This window comes from Berghia stephanieae, chromosome 3, assembly GCF_034508935.2.
Source record: "Berghia stephanieae isolate SIO BIC M18660-M18661 chromosome 3, UCSD_Bste_1.3, whole genome shotgun sequence".
NCBI lineage: Eukaryota > Metazoa > Mollusca > Gastropoda > Nudibranchia > Aeolidiidae > Berghia > Berghia stephanieae.
Genome location: NC_088362.1, coordinates 91,189,345 through 91,213,344, shown reverse-complemented (window position 1 = coordinate 91,213,344; position 24,000 = coordinate 91,189,345). Strand labels below are relative to the sequence as shown.

The 24,000-nt window shown below is 34.7% G+C and overlaps 2 protein-coding genes across 2 annotated transcripts in view; one reads left to right on the top strand and one right to left on the bottom strand.

Moving 5' to 3' along the window:
* The window catches only part of LOC144968812 (uncharacterized), a 63,523-nt gene extending 39,932 nt beyond the window's left edge, over positions 1-23,591 (bottom strand). Inside the window, exons 1-2 of the mRNA XM_078907519.1 lie at positions 23,518-23,591; positions 18,894-19,073 (exon numbers count right to left, since the gene is read on the bottom strand). Coding sequence (XP_078763645.1) covers positions 18,894-18,974 — 81 coding nt within the window. The 5' untranslated portion in view covers positions 18,975-19,073; positions 23,518-23,591. The remainder of the gene's footprint in view (positions 1-18,893; positions 19,074-23,517) is intronic.
* The window catches only part of LOC144968810 (beta-1,4-N-acetylgalactosaminyltransferase bre-4-like), a 91,978-nt gene that overhangs the window by 35,128 nt on the left and 32,850 nt on the right, over positions 1-24,000 (top strand). The gene's annotated exons all lie outside the window — the stretch shown is intronic.

The window sequence follows — 24,000 nt, the reverse complement described above, 5'->3', positions numbered from 1 at the left end:
TCTCTCTCTCTCTCTCTCTCTCTCTCTCTCTCTCTCTCTCTCTCTCTCTCTCTCTCTCTCTCTCTCTTTCTCTCCTTCTTCTTCCTCATTTTAACGAATATACTTGAGTGAACCTTTATGTATTTACATGAGTTCGCGCAATGTTTTTCTTTTATTGCTAACAAGCGTTGATCAATAAATCAATTGATTTGATTTACTAGAACAATTACTCTTCGAATAATGATTAGAACGATTTCATTCCATCACAACAATCATGTGACCTGGAAAAGAATACAACCCCAAATCAAACGAGCCAATAATATTTTTCAATCGTCTTTGTTTCACTGTTTGGGAAGTGTCAACATAGGAATTACAACACCATTTATCCCGACGGAAATCTTTCTCATGTAAATAAATTTCACATCAAGAATTGTTCCGCGTGGTTGGTGAACAAATGGGTGAAAATGACCTAGCCCCGACCTTGTGTCAGTGTGCAAGGCACTTTACACACACGAGCCCTTTCTAATCATGTTTTGACGAGTACCTAACTTTAGACAAATGTTCTTTCAAGCTATAATCTCAATAATATTAGATTAGAGCATTTTATATTACTGAAAAATATCACAAATCGCAACGGCCGTGTGGACTAGCGACTTCATAATATATATATATATATATATATATATATATATATATATATATATATATATGTGTGTGTGTGTGTGTGTGTGTGTGTGTGTGTGTGTGTTTATATATATAGGCCACTCAACGACGACATATCCCAACTCATGAAGAATAATATATCGCATTCTCTTTATATCGTGATGGAGGCATTCATCCTATTTCACTTGTGAAGTGTCCAAGTGAATACATGAGTAGTCACAACGCTCCAAGCTGGGTGGACGTAAATATTTGATGAGAATAACCATTTGCGTGACTAGAAAGTATTCAAACAACATACGGATTCACTCGTTAAAGGATGGCCGCAAACCAGATTCTCACTTATTCAGACTTAATCCTTTTGGATGCGTCTTTATTCTAATAAATTTGGGTCAAAATTTCAAAGTGAACACCGAGTTACCGACCGGATACTGCGGACTGTAAAAAAGTATTTCATGAATAAAGATTGTCACAGCGTCAAGAAAAATATTTGACCATGAATGTTTCGGGTTCAAACCCCTTTTCAGCCAAAATAAGAAAAGTAAAACATTAAAACTAAGTAGAATTGTTTTAAATTGCATGGCAAAAATGTGAGTATTGACTATAAATGGAAAATGAGTTGACGTCATTGTGTATTTGGATAAGCGATGATCCTGTCTTCTGTATGTCAAATAAATGAATTATATAGAATGCTACTGGGTCAAGATGCACATATTAGCAGATGTTGATATCTGAATGCATTTATGGGCTCAACTTAACATTGTGATAATGGACAATATTTTGCGCTTGTTTGAGAGTATTTCCATTACAACAATATTGACTTGGCTTATTGCCGTCCGCCTCCTAATCAACCGCCAAGGACGCCTCGGCAGCCTCTCTAATTCTATTGACGAATTCCCTCCACTGGTTTCTGTCCTTTGGGAAGGACTGAAGGTCTGCAAGATCTTCTTCTCTTGATGGTTCTCGAGACGCTCCAATAAGTCTCTGGTTATTATTGTGTGAATGTTTGTTGTAGGTCTGCCTCGATATTTATTGTTTGACCTGATTGCGCGAAGTATACTTGCATGGCTTTGTTTGCTGGATCATTGGTGTCTCTTCTACGTATGTGCCCAACAATGAGACAATAATAATTTGGGTTATCAGACCTGTAAATACGTTTTCGGGTCAATCAACAAAACGCGACTTCTGATATTTATTGGGGACGGAATTATTTCACATCTACTTACCTGATTGAATATCGCCATGTATTGAACCAAAAAAAAATATTACCTATGTAACATTATTTTTCAATTTTTGTACCTTTTGAATCATTCCAAAATCGAGCATCCGCAAAAGAAAGAAAGACAGGAAGAGAGAGAGAGAGAGAGAGAGAGAGAGAGAGAGAGAGAGAGAGAGAGAGAGAGACCATTTCCTTGGCCATATTCATTATTCATGCCGAGCATTCGGTAACTGAGGTTACACAGCTTTCCAATGTTAGCAGAGCTATCTGCTATTCTATGATTGCTAAGTCAAACATCGAGGGCTTTTGAGGGATCAAAGGCGGACAGGTCGACCCCGATTAAGAACGGCCGGTGATGACGATGCAATTGTTGCCCTCCACGGTTGATCCCCTCCTTTCTGCCTAGGACACAGCTGTGAAAACAACATTTCGAGATGGACGTTCTGCGAAGCCTTGCAAGTGCTGGACTTAGAGCAAGAAGACATTCTTTGCAACTTCAACTGAGAGTGAGAGGTTGGGAAGAGCTCGCGACCACAAACGTTTGAAGGCCGATGACTGAGGCAAAGTTTTATTCAGTGATGAATCAACATTTCTTGTGGACAGTCGAGATAGACAACAATTATCCTATGGAAGGAGGGGGGAGAGGTATGTTGACGAAAACAGTGTTGAAATAAGAATCAGGCGGTATGTCACAGTGACAGTTTGGTGAGCAATTGGTTTTGGACGAATAGTGCCCTTAGTGCAAATTAAACTGACGTATGGATGCTGAAGTTCATATTGATCAAATTTTGCGCTGACAAGTCCACGTGAGATACAATGCTGATTTTCACTACGAGAGTGACCTAACTCACAGGGCAGCGATACAAGAGCTTTTTGGAATCTGTGATCAGATTGCTAGAGGGGCAAGCTATAAGTACAGGCAGACCTCAATCCCGTTGGGCACTTCTTTGATCTCCTCAAAAGACGAACAAGGGAACCACGGCGCAACGTAAGGACTGCCGACGAGTTTTGAACCATTGTTAAAACAGCATGGAATGATATTACAGTAAATGAGATAAACCCTTTGATAAACTCAATTGGAAGGCATGTCCGAGCAGTGATTGGAAATCATGGCGGCCATACGCGTTATTGACTTTGTTGCGTCCAATTTGCACCCTCTGTTTCCAAATCAAAGCAACCCGACTTTTGAGTAGTCATTACATTTAGGATTATGTAGTATGTTAATGAAAATTGGCTCACATATCTTAAAACATTTATTCATTTATTCTGTGATATTATTTTGCTCCAATTTTGTCTCTTGAAATTCAAATGAATATGCTCAACACAAATGTCAAATTACTCTTGCACATGTGTATATTGTACGGCACTGTGTTTTTTTGGAATTAATGAAGTTGACGTCACTAGGCTTTTTGCTCTTATTTTAAGACCACCTTTGGGTGATGAGACTCAATAGCGTCTCTCTATCAGACTAGATGCATTTAAGGCTACACATAGTTTTGTGTCTTGGTACGATTGATATGACGGGTAGAAAAGGTGGGTATTATACCTAAACGCTTATCATCAAGAGATCATCTGTGTCAAAAAATAGTGAAGGGCGTTCAAAGTATGAAGGATCCCACAACAAGAGCTGGTCAGATGTATTTTAAAGAAAGCTATGGATAAGAGCCAGCCATCTTTGGAATACCAAGCAGCGCTATCAGTCAGCAAAACATGTATGTGATTATGTATCACAATATTAGACAAGATGAGTGGAATTGCATTGTCACAGTTGCATGAATATATCAAATATATTTTTGACAGCATGTGTTAAAATGTAAGGGTCATGATCTGTGGGGCTGATTTTTTTCGAGTGACAGGTATGGACTGAAGTTGCCTATGCTATGGAGGGATCGTATACTATTCAATGCCTCAATCGATAGGTCGGAACTTTCTTACATATTTACTTATTCATTACACTGATACATTGTGCTGACTGGCTGCCTGTCGTTTCTTATAGCCACAGATACAACCATTCTGCCGCACACTCAAAAACACATTTTTATTCACTTTGACCGAAACAGACTTACTTAAAATAGCGATTGGTTAAGATGTGACCAAACATTTGAAAAATGATCCAACCTAAGTCTTCAAAACACCATTTTTTACAAGTTTTGAATGATCTCGATAGGTAGATATTTGAAGTAAATGTTTCTAGTCATATTAACGAATATGTGTTTTCTCAGCGTACTGTCAGCGTATTGTTCTAGGGTGTGTATGTTTGTACCTTTATGTGTGCCTATATAATGTGTGCCTTTAGTAAAATCCTTTGATTGCCTGTGTAATCATGCGTGCCGTCAATCTTATCGTTCTGGTCGTCACGCACGGCACCAAACTCTCATGACTTTTTAACTTGTTTGGTTTAACTAGCTATCAATACATTTATACATTCGAAAAGTACTGTGAGAAAAAATACAACTTTTCGTTTTCACTATATAGATACACATACACGAGAGAAGTGGGAAACATGGGACAGTAATCCACTTGTAAATTTGGAAATCTTCCAATACTTTTTATCAAAGTCTAACATTTTCATTTTAACACGTAATGTTCATTGAAACGTAAACTTTCAAGATTTAAGGTATACAATACAAAGAGTGTGATTGTTTGATAGTTTGATCAATTTAAATGATTTTGAATCGGATCTTGAAATGGGAGTTTGGATCACGAACAAGTCAGACGTGGAATAACCTTGGAGTTAATATAGGATAGTCGCTCTAACATATTTTTTAAATTATCATTTTTATTAATAAGGTGGCTGAAGACATAAGAGAATGCTCTGGTTCCTTGTTACTTTTTAGTTACAAATAATTATTTTTAGCATTCAACGTCTCTGAAACAATTATAGTCGTTAGGCTGTGGGAAACAATAACAGCATGTTTCTAATTCTACTGTAAGTTGAACTTTCCAACGTTCTTCTTATTTATATGACCCGTTTCGTTCAGATTGCAAAATTAAATTTAAAAAAACAATACCCGTTTACTTCAATGTCAAAACTTCACATCAAAAACAAAAGTTAAAGCAATGATATGATATTATTATAAAATGATTGACAACTGAGAGTTTGTTCTTCTATTTGAAGAGTGCAGAACAACTTAAGAGTGAAGTCCCTTTGAAACACCAATAAACACACAACGAGTTAACTATGGACATCATCTAGATGCCATTTCCAATAGAATAAAAGCTCACGTTTAATTGTTATGTTCTCGTGTCCAGGAAGAAAATTCAATAAAGATTTTACTCACACACAAAGAGAAATATTGAGCAGACCCCTCACTTTTTGTGTTCACCGAAAGGACCACGGAGACTGGGAAGGAGAAAGTAGGATAGACAGATATATAAACATTGAGACAAAGGAAGAGAGAGAGAGAGAGAGAGAGAGAGAGAGAGAGAGAGAGAGAGAGAGAGAGAGAGGGCGGGGATAGATAGATAGATAGATAGATAGATAGATAGACAGAGAGAGAGTGAGTGAGGGAGAGAGAGTGAGAGAGAGAGTGTGTGTGTGTGTGTGTGTGTGAGAGAGAGAGAGAGAGAGATAGGCAGATATAGTAGGATAGACAGAGTAAGATGAGAGAGAGAGTTGAAGGGAGGGAAGAGTGGGATAGACATATATAAATATTGAGACAGGGGAGGAACACATACAGACATAGACGCACACACACACACACACACACACACACACATACAGAGGGGAGAGAGAGAGAGAGAGAGAGAGAGAGAGAGAGAGAGAGAGAGAGAATTCGATAGACATATATATTGAGACAGAAGAAGATGAGAGAGAGAGAGAGAGAGAGAGAGAGAGAGAGAGAGAGGGTGGGGGGGGGGGACGAGAGGGGAAGAGAGAATGAAATTTGACGGGGTCGGACAGTGCCTCATGGGTGTTATTTTCATTACAATCAGAATCGCCGGTTCCCGATCACAGAGGCCCACAGATTATACAGAGGGGTTGTGGAGAGCCCTGACGAGACAGTTTCGGGTGTTTCCCCGCGCGCAAACAACCGGTAGAGAATATCGTGCGGGGACACAAAAAGCGACAACGTAGGTTTCTCTATACAGGTTCTCTGTTAAAAGCAAATGACGGTTGAATTCGGAACTCCCAGAAAGAGTCATCTTTAGCTACTTTATTTTTGTCCTTGTTCCAGTTGTCTGCAGTTTTTTTTTTCTTCTATTTTTAATATCGACAGATGCTATTTCCTCTGACCATATGTCTCACACTACACAGTACGTGAAAAGAGCTTAAAAGGGCACATCTGCGAACTTCAAAACGCACTTCTTATACCAGTGAGGCATATCGAACAGATAAAAGAGACAAAATAATATAAGATAGATGATGAGATGGCGTCGCTAATACGAATAAACAAAACAAACGAAAAGACAATAAACCATAGAAATATTTGACGATGAAAACAGTAAAACAAACAGACCCAGCCTCGTCATCACAAGCCACACACACATACACACACACATACACACACACACGCACACACACATACACACACACATACACACACGGGGATATCATAAGAATTTTAATATCCAACTATCGTCACATTCTTCAGGATCATGTAGAAACGAGGGATGCATATAAGATTTCTGCCTTTAATGATCGAAATATGTGGGGCACCCCAGTTAGGGGCGACAAGAAGGTGGAATGGCCAGTAGTCAAATTAAGACGACGACTTGCGGATTTTGCAGATGCAGGACATGCCCCGACTTCTTCGTTAAAAAATCCACCAATTTTCAGGATTTAGTGTGTGTGTGTGGGGGGGGGGGGAGGGGGGGGGGGCGGCACGCCTTCATCTACGCTTATCGCAATTTGATGACCGCGATCATCTGCACCGGTTTCCACAATGCGAAAGGTTTGGACAACAAATACAGTCGATTTAAAACGACGAGGACAACCCTGTCCCCCATCATTTTAATGGTTCCAGTTATTGAGGAGTGGATGACACCCAAGTCGCCGTCCCTCAGTTCTGCCACACCACTAAACAACATAGGAGATACAGGGAGGCAGAACTGAATCTGAAATTTAACACCGAGTATCCTCATGGCATGAACTCGAGACTGGATATCATTTGAATTTAATTTCTTGTCCCTGCGACTCCTCATTTCATCCAATTACACAAGTCCACTATTACCACCGCCGCTGCTACTGTTGCTACTACTATTACTACTACTACTACTACTACTACTACTACTACTACTACTACTACTACTACTACTACTACTACTACTACTACTACTACTACTACTACTACTACTACTACTATACTATACTACTACTACTACTACTACTACTACTACTATACTACTACTACTAACTACTACTACTACTACTACTACTACTATACTATACTACTACTAATACTACTACTACTACTACATACTATTACTACTACTACTATACTTACATACTACTACTACTACTACTACTACTAACTACTATACTACTACTACTACTACTTACTACTACTACTACTACTACTACTACTACACTTCTACTATACTACTACTACTACTACTACTACTACTTACTACTACTACTACTACTACTACTACCTACTACTATACTACTACTACTACTACTACTACTACTACTACTACTACTACTACTACTACTACTACTACTACTACTACTACTAACTACTACTACTAACTACTACTCTACTACTATACTACTACATACTACTACTACTACTACTACTACTACTATACTACTACTACTACTACTACTTACTACTATACTACTACTTACTACTACTACTACTACTACTACTACTACTACTACTACTACTACTACTACTACTACTACTACTACTACTACTACTACTATACTACTACTACTACTATCTACTACTACTACTACTACTACTACTACTACTACTACTACTACTATCTACTACTACTTTCTACTTACTACTACTATACTACTACTACTAACTATACTACTACTACTACTACTAATTACTACTACTACTACTACTACTATACTACTACTACTTACTACTACTACTACTACTACTACTACTACTACTACTACTACTATACTATACTACTACTACTACTACTACTATACTACTACTACTACTAAACTACTACTATACTACTAATACTACTACTACTACTACTACTACTACTACTACTATACTACTACTAATAACTACTACATACTACTATACTATATAATACTATATACATAACTCTATAATAATAATATACTAATATTATAATAATAATAATATAATAAATTAATAATATTAATAAGAATAATAATTATAGATTAATGACCCATATTTTGATATTTTAGTTTGTGGACCGCCTTGTGAGTTATCTTTAGTAGTGGTAAAGGAAACAAGTGATCCCATTGGTTGAATTGGTGAAAACAACTCACGATTTGTTTTCTTTTGTGGCCAAAGACATATCTTTTGACGTCATTTGTTGGTCAGTGTCAGGCTAAAAGTTAACGATGGCTACACTCTGTCACTCTGTGTGCCTCTACATTTAACCAGTAAACAGCTGTATCATGTAAAACACGTGTTTAAAATATTGGCCAGAAAACTAGTCCTCCAAATATTGATTAATTTAAATGACCCTCATCTTGACAAAAACTCTCAACCTGGGACTTCGCGAAGTTTTATAATTTTTACATTTGTATGTAATTCTCTGTTCTGACGGTCAACATTTCACATTGGCTTTACGGATCAATTTTGGCCACACAACCCTAATTTGTTAAAAGAATGGATGTACAGAACGACACATTGAAGACACATTTCAATTTCTTGCATTCCTAATAGCTCCCAATAGATCAGTTGCTAGAGCATCCGCTTCACACGCAAAGGGACCAAGACCAATCCCGGGTGAAGTCGATATTTTTTTTTGCCTTGTCCCCTTCCATTCAGCAGAGAGTGAGTAGCTGAGTTGGTTAGATCTGGCGGAGAGTACTTCACGATAGACCAGCATCCTTTCAAAAGAGTAGCAAGCATTGTTATTGTCCCTTTCACGCTATATAAACCGGGATAAACTCCAGCTCTATGGGCCTAATGGCTCTGGAAGATTACTTTTTCTTCATTGTCTTTACGCTGATTATCTGTATTCTAATATAGAAGTATATGTCCTTATCAAACGTCATCCATGTCATACGATTTGAAAGAAATTTGGTCTCGCTAGTAACAGTTAAAAGAAGTTAGAGAAATGGTGTCCATGCAAATCTTCTATTTTAAATCTATTTCTTATCTTACTCGCTTTCTTTGTGTTTCTTGTTTAATTATGTTCCCATCGAATGTGAAAGCAGACATTCCGTGGAAGCCTGACAAGTAATCTCGACGGGTCTTCCCTCATGTGTAAGGTATCAATGGTTATTCATTAAATAACCCTGTCAAAATGGATCGCCTACTTGGGTCACCATTATGATTTTTCAATGCCAGATAAACAAGAGAATGCAATTTTAATGAAATTAGTACCAAAATATTTAATTGACATTTTGATTTTGGTAAATTTTTCTTGACGTCACTTGCTTCAACTTAACACAGATGTAGGTATAGATTTTACTGTTTTTAATTCTACAAAAGCAAAACAAATTGTAGTTTTATAAAGCTATGAGACTTTTTGAAACACTGGAAGAAGACGCTGAGTTGTTGCTGTTGATGTCATTTTTAAATTATATTTACATTTTCTTTCTATCTGTATTTCTTTTCTTTCTTTTTTTTCTTTCTTTTTATTGTTTTTGTTTTGTTTTGCTTTTGTTTTTTGTTTTTCTCGCCTTTTTGTTTTGAATTTTCACACCAACTGGCACAATCTATTATATATATTTAGAAATATTCTGATTTAAGAAAATGGCGTCCTATCTGAGAATAATAATGTATTTTTTTCACCAGCATTTTCTTTCCATTTTCTCTCATTTTTGTTCAAGTCATCTACAGAGCTGACCGCATAGAGTCAAGAGAATGAATAAATGTGTTATCAATCCAAAATATACAACACTTATGGAAAAGCAGCCCAACTGTATGGCTCAGAAACATAGAAAGTGACCAATACTCTTTGCCAAAAAATTTTCAAACCTTCACAAACAGATGTCCTCGAAACATACTTGGTATCAAATGGCATCAGAAAATCAGTAAAAAAAAAAGTCATTTGTTGAAAGCTGGACAAGAGAAAATTAGCAAACTAATCTCAACAAGAAAATGGACGTGGATTGGTCACACTTTCAGAAAACCAACAACAGACAATACGAGACAAGCTGTGGACTAGAACCATCAGGGGAAATTAAGGTTTTTCTAGTCGGGATTTCTTCAATGTCCTGCCTATGACAAGTAAAAAAAAAAATTACCCTTACCGTATTTCACGTCACGTGATTCACCGAGGGCAACAAAAAAAAAAACAAATTGCTCTCTCTCTCTCTCTCTCTCTCTCTCTCTCTCTCTCTCTCTCTCTCTCTCTCTCTCTCTCTCTCTCTCTCTCTCTCACACACACACACACACACACACTCTTTGATGGGGGTGATGAAAGCAAAATTTGAATTTGGAGGGCGATGAAGTCTCACGAGGGGGGAGGGGGTGGATGATCAGGATCCACTTAGAATGGATTATATTAGAAGTTATTTTGATTTTTTTTTACCCTCTCCTTACCAACTATAGGAAAATCGTCACATTCGTTACGATAAAACAAACATTTTCTTATTCAAATTTCTTTTGTACATCATAAAAATTAAAACGTGTGTCGTAGAGCATGTTTTTATAAAGAAATAATGTATCGCAAGAAATTACTGCTATTGTGTCAGAGTGATAAAAAAAATCTATTTTTGTATTAGTTGGGTGTGAAGTTTGGGGAAAATTCTGAAAATGTCTGATAAGGAGAGAGTTAAAGGGAGGTTAAACTGGGTCACCCAGACCTTGGGGGGCGATGACCCAACAAAGTTTGAGAGCCACTGGTCTATTAGTGATCATTTGATCTATTAGTGTACCAGGTTCATTAAGTCATCTGAAATCAATATTGCATTATTTTTCTCTCCTTTTATCATCTGCAGAGCACTTTTAAGTGGATGTTTAAGCGCTATAGAAATTATTTACTTATTGATAATTATATTATTATTATATTATTATTATTATTATTATTATTATTATTATTATTATTATTATTTTTATTATTATTATTTATTATTATTATTTATTATTATACCGTAGTTTGGGGTAAGAAAGGTAATCACACCATCAAGTAGAGAAGGTTATTTGCTCATGCTGAGCGCTGTTATTTCACTCTAAGAACGAACTATATTCTATCCTTATAGATCTATTGAGAAAAGCGACCATGAACGTTAATGGAAGTCAACGTTCATAACCACCTGAAGAGCTGTATCCTTTTCAAAGTATTCGTGGCAATGATTAATTAATAACAGTCATATTAATTTCCTTTTGTGGCAACCGATCTTAATAATCTGACGACGTCAAAGAATGCCTTTTTAAGATTCAAAAACATCAAGTTTGTCAAGAACTAAAGACCGTTGAAACCAAAGTTCTAGTGACTATGTGATGTATATTTTAGGATTCGACATATCTTTGTTCATTAAACATGGTGACCATAAAATCTGAAGAAATTTGGTGGCGGTGCCTATTAATGAGATTTATGGTCAATCCTATTGGGTTGCCCTGGTTGTGTCTTAACGTAAAAGAATTACGCTTTGCATAGAAATTACACAAGAGTAAAGTGGTTGAAGAGCCACAAGTAGTCTAAAATCCCAATCCGAGTGGAATCTGTGACGATAATTTCATACGCATTCTGTTGGTCCAAAAGGTCACGAGAATCAAATCTTTACGTTTTAGCCGTAGTATTGGGGTTTGAGGTTTATTTATTGGTGAGTTTGTTAACGGCAAAAAAGAGAAATAAGCGAAAACTTTTCAAATTGTTTTCAGTTTATTAGTTATCAAATTTATCCGTTTTCCATTTAATCGGAGTTGTTAGATATCTAGGGTTTTGTTTTTTAAATCTTATTTCTTAACGCTAGCTCTTTCTCATCCGTCTAGACAGATATCTGTTTTTACATCTTGATTTCAGATTGTCGGTCATCCTCTAAAAATCCCCTTTTTATAAATAAGTCTCAAAATGTTATTATTACTCAACCGTCGGCGGATTTGTTTACTCTGTGTAAAGTTACTATTTCCAGTCATTATATTCTTTCTGAAATTTCTGCCATTAAATCTAAGATTGAAATAACGGAAAACTCATAAAATTTCGGATAGAAAATTACTTTATCCAAATTAGAAAATAATAAATCTTATCGAATGATGTGTAAACGATTTTCAGATAGAGAAATAAATATGTTCTATTACATATTGTACTTTATCGTTTTACAATCTGGCTGTACAAACCGAATTTCCAATTTATACAGTAAAAATTGCATGTTAGATTTTTTAGATTTATCTATTTCAAATTTTCTACGTCATTGTCCATACTTAGGAAACCATTAGCGCCTGGGTTTAATAGGGTCATATTTGTAAAGCGGTTTACCCAAAGACACAACACCGAAGCCAGAACTTTGCTATCATTGCCATCTGGTCACTGACCAAGCTCGACATCACACAAGACGGGAAACTACACCGATTGTTCATCAACACCACTTTAACTAGTTAACTGTCGTATTCTGGAGGAAAAAAACATGTCCTTAAAAATGTAGCCAGAAAACTCGTGAGGTCTCAGGTTTGAGAGATTTTGCCAATATGAGGGTCATTTAAATCGATCAATATTAAGAAAGATTTTTCTGGCCAAAATATTAAATAACGTACATGCTCTTTAAGAGTACGGCAGTTAAATGGTTAATATTACACACATTACTGTGTATAGCCTTTAATAAAAATAGTCTGATCGATAGAATTAAGTGAGAACTAAACACTGATATGTTCATATTTAGACGGCAATTTTATTTTTAAGTATTATATTTTTTATGAGAAAAAGCTAAAATTTCAATATCTGATCATTTTAAAACTGAAAAATCATTATTTTCAGCATCTGATTCATCTCGATCGACATGCACATAGTTGCAGGTCTGATAACCGAACGCATTTACGGACTGGTTTAGCATTGTTGTTATAAATAAAGGAGCAGACACCGCGGTAAGATGAAGAACTGAACACGTGTGCGTGAATGGTACCAGACAAAGCAAGAAAGAAAAATACAAGAAAAAAATCCATCCCCAAAAAATCAGTTGACCTTGATCGTTTGTATAAAGGTTCGATCCCCAGTCGAGGTCGACTGATTTTTGGGAGGATATTTTTCTTGTACTTTTCTTGCTTGCTTTGTCTGGCACCTTTCATACACACTTGTACAGTTCTTTATTTTAGCATTGTTATAATGGACGATATTTAGAGTTTGTTTGACGGCATTTCCATTGCAACAATGAGCCCAATACAATTTGGATTATCAGACCTTCAAATGTGTACGTTTCGTTCCCGAAATTAATACCTCGTTGATAAGGCAGGCCACATGATAATCATTCTGATGATAACGACCTTTGTTATCAAATCCTTTGCGCGAGAACATTATGAAATTACCAAAATAAAATTCAACATCTATAATGAGAAATCGGAAATTGGGACGTGGCTCTAGGGTATTGTCTAGAAGCTAATCAAACCACAAGGGAAAATATTATTTTGGATTTGTTTTGTTCTGACCTGTGCTATTCTTTGGAAAAACCCGGGAAATATTAGTTATTATTCTACCCATCTCCCTAAATAATAAAACGTGATGATATCATGTTTACAATTATAATTTGTGCCGTTAGATTATCAAGCGTAAATTTCACTAAAATCAGAATATTTAAAAAGAAGTAGCATTTAGCTAAATGTTTTTTGAAGATGTCTTTTATTCAAGGATGACGAAACTGCCTTCTCGTGTTATTTAATAGCAGTTGCGAACTAAACAAAATTAATTAAAGCATCTAGTGTGTCAATAGTAAAGTTGTAATTTTCTACCAAATTATTATATTTACTTCTCTTTCCCCCTCTTGATTTATAGATATCTTAGACTTGTTCTGTTAATGTATTAAAATGTCAAAAAAGTCGCTGCTTGTTATTTCTACCTTCCAACCCTCCTTCTTAACATAGTTCCAAAAAAGAACTGGGGTCCCTTTGTGCTAAGTTTAATAATAATTCTGAATCCCTTATATTGTCTTCCTTCCTTTTAGTTCTACAAAGTTGTCTGTATTTATTTCTCTCTAAAACCATAAGTTGCCTATTTTCGTCAGACCCCATATTTTAAAATCTTCTAATAGAATCCCCAAACCTTCTTCTTTAGTCCCAAATTCCTTGTCATACCATTAATTAGCCCCAGTACCTCGATCTATGCCCCGCTGATTTCTAGCCTCTTAATGAATATTGTCCTCTCCTGTTTTGTCAAGATACGCGTAAACACGTCAAGTGATTCTTCTTCAATATTTTCGTTAAAGTTGGTTTTCAACATCTCAATCAGTGTTTCTACATATCTAATGGTGTAGTCGCAGGAGATAATATTTATATACGTCTCTTTTTTGTTGTTGATGTTGTTTTGTTTCCACTTTGCACTGTTTCTTTCATATAAAGAATTTACTTGGCCTATTATTTCCTCGGAGCCAATATTATGCATTCTCATGCTAAACAAAATAATACTATGGGCAGAGAATACATTAGGGCCATGGACTTTGAGATCAGTAAAATATATCAGCGTGTGTCTACCACATAATATGACGTAATCGATTGTGCTGTTATTATAGCATCCTACTATTTTGTTATTGCAAAAAGTAAATGAACCACTTCTATATCTGTATGCTCTCCCATTTAGGAGAAGTAGATTAGAGGCATGGCAACCCTGCAGCAGATTGAAGCCACAATTATTTATAACCTTGTCTTCATTCTGACGTATTCTACTTAGTTTCCCTAGCAGAAATCTTCGCTGCAAAATACATTTTCCTAGTTAGTAATTGATCTATCTGTTATATTTTGGCTTTGGTCAAGAACTAAACATTCCTCTCCAGTCCATGTTCTAGCACTTAGATCCCCTGCTACTACTACCCTTCCCATGTTCTGTAGATAGGCTATCTGGTATTCGCAGCTCAACTTTTGGCATTTATTATAATCGCAACATGAATGAACCATGATGATTTTGTAAATATAAGTCAATAACTCCTTGAGAAATATTTGTTGAAAAAGTCGATTAACTTTGAATCGAAGGGAGAGGAAATAGCGAAAGATAGGGCCCCGCTTAACTAATCATCAGACGAGAAGATTGTATTGATAGCGCCGATCATCCTATATTCATCAAACCAGAAGAGCCATTTCCGGCATGACCCAGTAATAAGAGCTGATCGAACCACGGAAAATATTATAGCTCATAAGGTCGAGTCACGCTCTCCCCGGTCAGGCGGAGTTGTCGTACCAGTAAGGTCGCGGGTTCGAGCCCCCATCGCCTCCGCGAAAATAATTTATTCTCTATTGTCTTCTGGCACTTTCCTACTCACTTCATTTCTTGTTGTTAAATACCTCTACGTTGGTCGTCTAGCTAGTCATGTATATGGTGTATTCAGACATTTAAATTGTTGTTTTCAAGTGATGACCTTTTAGATCACTCCCACGGGTAATGACATTTCAAACTGTATTTTGCAAAATGTAATTATTCAGGAAATGGTTAAAAATATAATTGTTCCTGAATTTCGTCAGCAACTTCTCGATCGTATTGATTAATAAAATGTATAATATATATATATATATATATATATATATATATATATATATATATATATATATATATATATATATATATATATCCATATCTCTGCTTTTATGAGGTCTATTTTCATTTTGAAAAGATCAAAGTGAACAACTAAATGACGCCGATTCAGTGGTGTATTCGGTTTGTCTACATGTGAATAAATATTTTATTGTTGACTTTTCCAAAATTTCAATAGGTCATACATTTGCATGTGATCTATTTTTCCTTGATTTCAGCTGTTTCAGCTCTAAACTATACTTTTCTCTCTCAATCAATAATTCTGTTTCTATTAGTAATGTATTACAGAGATTTTGAATTGCATATGTTAAAATTTCAAAGTTGTATCTGAAACCGTTTCCAAATTATACTTGATTATCCATTGGGCTGCTGTGTTTTGGTCACATATTTTCCCTTTAAGCTATATATCGAGATTTTTCACCACATAGTCGGTAATAACTTTTTAACTAGGCGAGATAGAGCGATAATTTTTTCAATCTAGTAAATGTTTCCCCCCTTTACTTTACTACGCTAAATTAATACCCATATTTCTGTTTTGAAAAATTCTTGCAATTGCTATATATACTATAAGGTTAAAAAATACGTGAGGTCAAAATAATCAATGTACTGTACTATATCGGAAGTTAAAGTAGCTTGGCTGGTGACATTGTTTGTTTGTTTGTTTGTTTGTTTTGTTTTGTTTTGGTTGTTGTTGTTGTTTTGGGGGTTTTTTTTGTTATTTTTTATTGTTTGTGGGGGGGGGGGGAGGGGAATACTTGGGCACTAAAAGTAGTAACATGATTAAAAGATGAGGAAATGAGGAAAAAATAGATGATGATGATGATGATGATGATGATGATGATGATGATGATGATGATGATGATGATGATGATGATGATGATGATGATGAGGAACAGGAAGAGACTATGAATAAAGGAGAAGACGAAAAGGAGGAAGAGGACGAGGAGGAAAAGGAGGAAGATGATGATGAGGAGGAGGAGGAGAGTAGGAGGAGGAAGAGGAAGAGGGAGAAAATTTTAATAACAACGCCGACAATAATAATAATACTAATAATAATAATAATAATAATAATAATAATAATAATAATAATAATAATAATAATAATAATAATAATAAAATATAATAATAATAATAATAATAATAATAATAATAATAATAATAATAATAATAATAATAATAATAATAATAATAATAATAATAATAATAATAATAATAATAATAATAATAATAATATTACACTGCGTGGAATCAACGCTATTTCAGATGGAACTCCCAAGGGGCTATTAACCCTCCCAATGAGGGCAATTATGGATATATATGGTCTTATAATATGTCTGTATAGCGGGAAAACAATCACAGATTCTTTGACTTTATTATTTTGATTTGAAAAATCATTTGTCTTTCTAAGCATCGGTGAAAATTTGACATTCTTGTGGTTAATAGTTGTCTTTAAATATCACAAATTGTTGATCTAATTTTAAGTGCTTGTAAATTATGGTGCACTTAATTTTAAAAATTGTTCTTCAAAACTCAGTGGCAGTATCTCAAGAGTTTTAATAAATATCAAAAGTACATTTATGCATCTATGTTCCTGTGCATTATTGTCATATTGGCAGTTGATTTTCTAGATTTCTTCATGGTTTTGTTAGTTTTGTATATTTTTTTACCAATTCCGTTCCTCTCAAACAGTTGTGCTGGTTATAACATTAAACTGATATGATTTATGTCTTTATGTGGTAAAATAACTCATGAGGATAAAATTTTATTGACCAGTAAAAACTAAAAACCAATATTGTGTATGATTTAATATCTCAATTTACTATCAATCTGCTTATAAAGTAGGACCTCTTTACAAGAAAAAAATCAATCACCCAACAAGGTTACTGGACATGCTACAAAGATTGCAGTATCAATCATCAATTACAACTAACACTAAGAAATGGTAGTTAAATTAAATGGTTATCTCAAACAGACGGACACAGTATGTGGACAAGAGAGGATTCAAAATTATGAGGGCATATAGTTTATTCCAAGTTGCGACCTCTTTCTCCTTATCGACCAACTACATTCAAAACGAACACACTGCCCATACAGGTTATATAGAATCATCTCCTTTCCTCCAAGAATACACGTTTAGTAATTGTCTTATAAAGTCATCTGATATACCATTGAACTCCAGTCAGTCATATGTAGAGATAAAACAATTGAATAACAGTCAGAGTCAAATCAGTATAACACCACAGGCACACCACAGCAGATCATTTAATTTTTGGGAAATCACTGCCATATATATTTGGACGCTTCAGTCTACAAAAAGTTAACACATTCTCTTGTGCACAAAAGGAGAACTTGAAATTACATTATATTACTTATTCAACATGCAAAATTACGAGTAATTGAGATGGATTTCAATTACCCTAAATATTGACACATGTATGACACTATATATACGGCATTTCCTGAGACAACCACACAAAGGCAGTATACATCTTCAAACAATAATGCCTAACATTAATAAAAAATATAATTTTGACTTGAATCGTAAGGGATTTAAGTATAGAAAAAAATCAACAAGCCATTGAAAAGTTGGCTTTCAAATGTGCCCAAAACTACATGATATTTTAAGCAGTTAAATGCTTTAAAGATAAGATTAATAATATTTTCGTCTAATGGTTTATATTTTATTCATAAACTTATATTTGGACATAATTCATGGAATGAAATACTGTGGGAGAGAAAATGAGGTTCTCACCAAGTCATGCCAACTAAGAATTTTACAATAAAAAATTCATATCTTTTAAGATTTTACAGCTCAGACAACAGAACTTGGCATGTGTCAAGATCATCATTTTTACTTTACAACGATGCTTGTTTCAATCATTTTCTGCCGCTGGGAATTAAATTATTAATATGCAAATTACAACAAATTAATTTCATTGATATCTCAAAAGCCACTAAATTGACACCTCTCTTATGAGCATCCTTAAGAGGTTACATTATTATCAACCATGACATATATGATGAAAGACACCCTTGCTTTGCTTGTGGTGAGGAAACAATGTTCATATTCATGTTAGTAACTGAGCAATACCATGAAATATTGCAGCAATTTATTACCATCAGCTGCATCACAGATTCCCCCTGACCGCTACCTGTTCCACCCACGGGCTGACCTCACTTATGGGGTCGAGTTGACCTAGCAATGAAATGGAAAGTGCAGTGAATGATGACATCGACAATAACGACTCACCTGTACCGATGGAATACGATGATAAAGGGGGTTGTCGACATGGACAGCCTCTGTGAAGATAGTGCATGGTTCGGCGTACATGGTGATTGTCACGAATAAAGCTTCTCTACTACTTGTACGGTCGACGAATTGACATCAATGCATTCGGTGTTTTGATGTTGGTTGTTGATTGGGGGTGATCTGAAATAAGGTATATATTTTTAATTGTATATAATATATATATATAATATATATATATATATATATATATATATATATATATATATATATATATACAAAACAACTCAGTCCTGACGATGGCAAATTAAGCCTGAAACATTAATGTAGACTGTCTCAAACATTGTGGTAAATATTTTTAAAAATAATATATATATATATATATATATATATATATATATATATATATATGTGTGTGTGTGTGTGTGTCTGTGTGTGTGTGTCTGTGTCTGTGTGTATGTGTCGGCGTAGGTGTGTGTATGTCCACGCGCGCTTTTTGTGAGACAGTGTATGTGCCTACTGATGCATGTGTGTGTGTGTGTGTGTGTGTGTGTGTGTCTGTGTGTATGTGTCCGCGTGGGTGTGTGTATGTCCACGCGCGCTTTTTTGTGAGACAGTGTATGTGCGTACTGATGCATGTGTGTGTGTGTGTGTGTGTGTGTGTGTGTGTGTGTGTGTGCCTGAAACCTTTTAAGAAATAAACTTATATAATTATTTACATAGCCATTTCACATTGGTCGTCATATATGGTTATTTCCTATAGTGGGCCATATGGAATCTGACATTCTGTCAGGCACCTTTTTTTGTACAAACACTCTTCACTCTATCCCTTCGTGCCCATTGCCAACTATCCGAATTTGAACCGTAGTCCAAGTTTTTATAACCAGTGCCACCAATATAGATACTAACCACGCTCGAATTCGCTTGAATTCAAAACGAGACACGGCGACGTTTTACTGTGCTACGGACGCCAATGACTGAGGCCTTGGCCAAGGTGGTAATGTGTTTTGTAACAGACTAAGTAAGGTAAAGTGGATCGTGTTCAGTGATAGGATCGCATGGGTGGACGATCAATCCTATCTACTTAGCAAAGCCCAAGTTTGATTTTGTTTTTGTTTTTTTGCCAAGATGATGGTCATTCTACTCCATTGATATTTGAAGGACGAATTTCTGGCCAAAATGTTAAATACATGTTTTCTTTTTTCAGACCTGTGTCAGAATTGGTTATTTGATCCGTGTCAGAAGTTTAATTATTTCAAGCTGTTATGTGTGTTATGATAACATTTACACTATGGGGATGTAATGTGGCTCTAGTATTTTCAGTGGCGGTTCTAGCCTATTTATAGTGGTCGGGCAAAGATGAGTCGGTCATATATATATATATATATATTTTTTTGTCTTGTTTGTTTGTTTGTTTTGTTCGCCTTAAAAAAAATTTATTTCAACCACAAATAATCACATTCACAATGCAATGACAATACCAGTAGATTTTAATTATTCCAAACGTAATCAAAAATGAATCACGAAAGAGAATACAACAAAAAATTAAAGCGAAGAGACATAATGCGACAACACCTTCACAATACAAGTCCATCTCGTTCACTCGAAAAATTAAAGAGATGCTTTAATCCCTCAACTGCGAGATTAATATTTCTGTTACATTACTGGTTTTCAGTAGTACGTAGTAACTGTAAAGTTTTTATCGAGAAGCAACAACAGCGATATGACTCGAGTTTCATTCAGAGCTCAAATTGCATAATTTTACTGCTCTCTTGGTGGTTAGAATGATTGTGCCGGTGGTGGTAGTGGTTGGAATAGTGGTAGCGGTGGTGGTGGTGGAGGAGGAGGAGGAGGAGGAGGAAGAGGAGACGGTGAGGGAGGATGTAATTATGGTAGTTGTTTTGATGGTGCTGTTGGTTAGAATGATAGTTGTGGAGACGATGACGGAAATTATATGATGATGTTGATATTGTTTTTATTTCTATTGTAGTACTTGATGTTAATGTTGTTGTTGTTGTTGTTGTTAATGATGATGATGATTATGATGACAACGACGATGTCGTCGACAATGATGATTACAATACGATATTACAAAGTTTATTCAATCTTAGGCTTTCGCCAATAAATCATAAAATTTGATGACAACATACATGAAAGTGGAAAAAAAATGATAAATGGAACCAAACAATAAACTGATACCATTAATAACCACACAAGAAAAAAACCAAAAAAAACAAACAAACAAAAAATCGTAATACCACCAATACGTACAATAATAATAATAATAATAATAATAATAATAATAATAATAATAATAATAATAATAATAATAATAACAAATGATAATAATAACAATAATAATACGAGTATTACCATCATCATTACTACCACCACCAACATAATTACGTTTCCAATCAGTTTTTCTCGTTTTTTAAAATTTGATACCTATAATAGACGAAAATTCCGGTGATTTTGTTAAAGGGTAGTTAAAATATCTACGATTTTATTAACCCTGAAAACTACGATTTTTATTTTCCTATTTCAAGTAGGCAGGTCTGCTATTAAGTATGAGTTCCATAGTCAAAAAAAAAAGACAAACAAAAACAAAGTTTATTTAATCTTAGGCTTTCGCCAATAATTCATACAATACAATTAAGACAAAATATTGCTACTAATCTCTCCTCATGCATTCGTTAGACGATAACAATAACGACCGTGTTATCTTTACTCCTTACCCAACCAACCCCTAGCTTCCCGCCTCTTCATCACGAACTATCTTATGTATGTATTAGCTTTAGGACGGGCAAGTACGGAATCTGCCCACCCTTCCTTTAAACGTGTCTATTTCCTCTTAGAATTCAACTATCTCCTTACTCAGAAGAGTATTTCTCGTATACTAATTCAATTGTTGAGAAAACCAAAATGGTGGTTGTATTTTATATATTTATTTAGTCGTGACTTTTGAATAAAAGTGTTTTGTTTTATTAGAGGAAATGCAATAGAAAATTACATTGTTTTGCAAAAATATTTAGTATGGCAATAAAAATACAGCGGTAATTACTTTAAGAATTTGAAGAAAAAAAAAAGAACAAATTAATTTGTTAAAAAAAAAAAACAAAAAAAATCAAATAAGAAAACAATTTAAATAATGAGTTTTGAGAAGTACTTAAAGAAAACGAGAAAAAAATAAATTTAAATGGTTAAACAAATATATAAAAACAACACAAGTTAATACTAAATTGATATATTAGTAAATTAATAAATTAAATTCAATACTGGAATCTTCCCAATGTCATTACATCAATGGTACCAGCACAAGTAAGGCAATAAATTAGAAAAAGTACGTTTGCCAAAATCTGCATTTAGTTTATAAGGTGGGCTCATTTGAATTAATTAGCCCGACCTAGTACTAGAGAGGCCAGACAGCAAACTCGGAGTTCAGCGTCAGGCGACGTGACGATGGGATGACGATGTGGGCGGAGTGGAGTGGTTGGGGAGAGGGGGGGGGGTTGATAAAAAAAAGAACAGGAGCGTATCCTGGTTTATGTATTACGGGGTGCATGGTGATTCTCAATCTATCAAAAATACACACAAATTGATTTCAGTACGAAGTATCAAGTTTAAGTACTAACTTTTGAAATTATCTAATTTAAATTAGATTATTTCGGACCTGGTAATACAGCATTATAACTTGAAAAAACAGGCTGGTATTTGCCCACCCTGCCCATTATTACCAGCCGTCCCTGAATTTTAAAAATTAAACAATTATTTTTATCGTCCCATTTTTTTTAAGAGCATAATGGGATAGTTGCCTCGTGCGTAGCATTCACGTTCAATCTAAGATTTCAAGAAAATAAACAGGAAATGAAATTTATTAAAAATGAAAACAAATCAGTTTTGAAAGGTATTATCTTATTAAGTGAACATTCGTCGATCAATATTTTGCATCAGACAAAAAAGCAACAACCAAACTGGGGTTAAAAACCATAGTCCTGAGTAAAAACACAAAAATGGCAAGTAATCATTTCAGACATTTTAGTTTACATATATACGTCCATCACTTTTTTTTTACAATAATATTTTAAAATGACGTTATTTATTGAAAATACGGAAATTATTATGATGAAAAATATTGATTTGAAAAGTCTTTCTCATAAGTTTGAATTATATTGAGATATCTTTTCAAAGTTTACTCTCACGAAAGACAGCGTATGGCAACATTGTTCCGCTTGCAACAAAAATTCAATGATGGCATTTTTCAGAGTATTAATCAGTATTATTTTTCTTAGATTTGTTTAATGTGCTTAGATCTTTATTTTTTTGTTTTATTTTACTATTGGTTTCGATTTTTTTGTTGTTGTTGTTTTGTTTGATTTTCTTTTCTTTCTTTGTTTTTGTTTGTTTGCGTTGTTTTGTATTGTTTTTGATTGATAGATTTTTACTTCTTTTTTTAAAATTAATTTACACGTTGAAATAGTAAAAAGATTGCATTTTCTTTATTTGTATAAACATATATACATAATGCAATCTACATCCTTTAATTATCTCGACGTACTTATAAAAAGCAGTCACATTAACATGATTATCATCTCGACCATGGTTAGTAAATCCATGTATATAAACTTACCTGACTGTTACCCCTTTGACTGTCCATGCACATCACTCTCGATGAAACCTTCCAAAATATCTAGTCGAAACGCAGAGTCGGGGAATGTCATCAAATCTGGAAGATGGCGATAAGAAATAATAAAAAAGAAAAGGGTAGTCATTTTTCATATTTAATTTCGCGCTCTATCTTAAAGGCTTGCGGTGAAAGAAATTTAGTATTGATACTATGCATTTAGTTTAAAAACTCATAATATATATATATATATATAACGTACCAACACAACCAAAAATATGTGTAACCTTAAACGTTTATAGTCTGATTAATACAGTCTAATGAGACCTACTCATAAAAGTGGCTGACTTAAAAAAATATATAACAAAAAACTGAGTAACGTCAATTTCTTTCCTCCATTTTATCTAAGTGAACGAATTTGGGATCAAGTGTCCGAACGGGGCTCAAACAGGGACCTATTAGTTTACCTTCCATTCAATATCATAATCT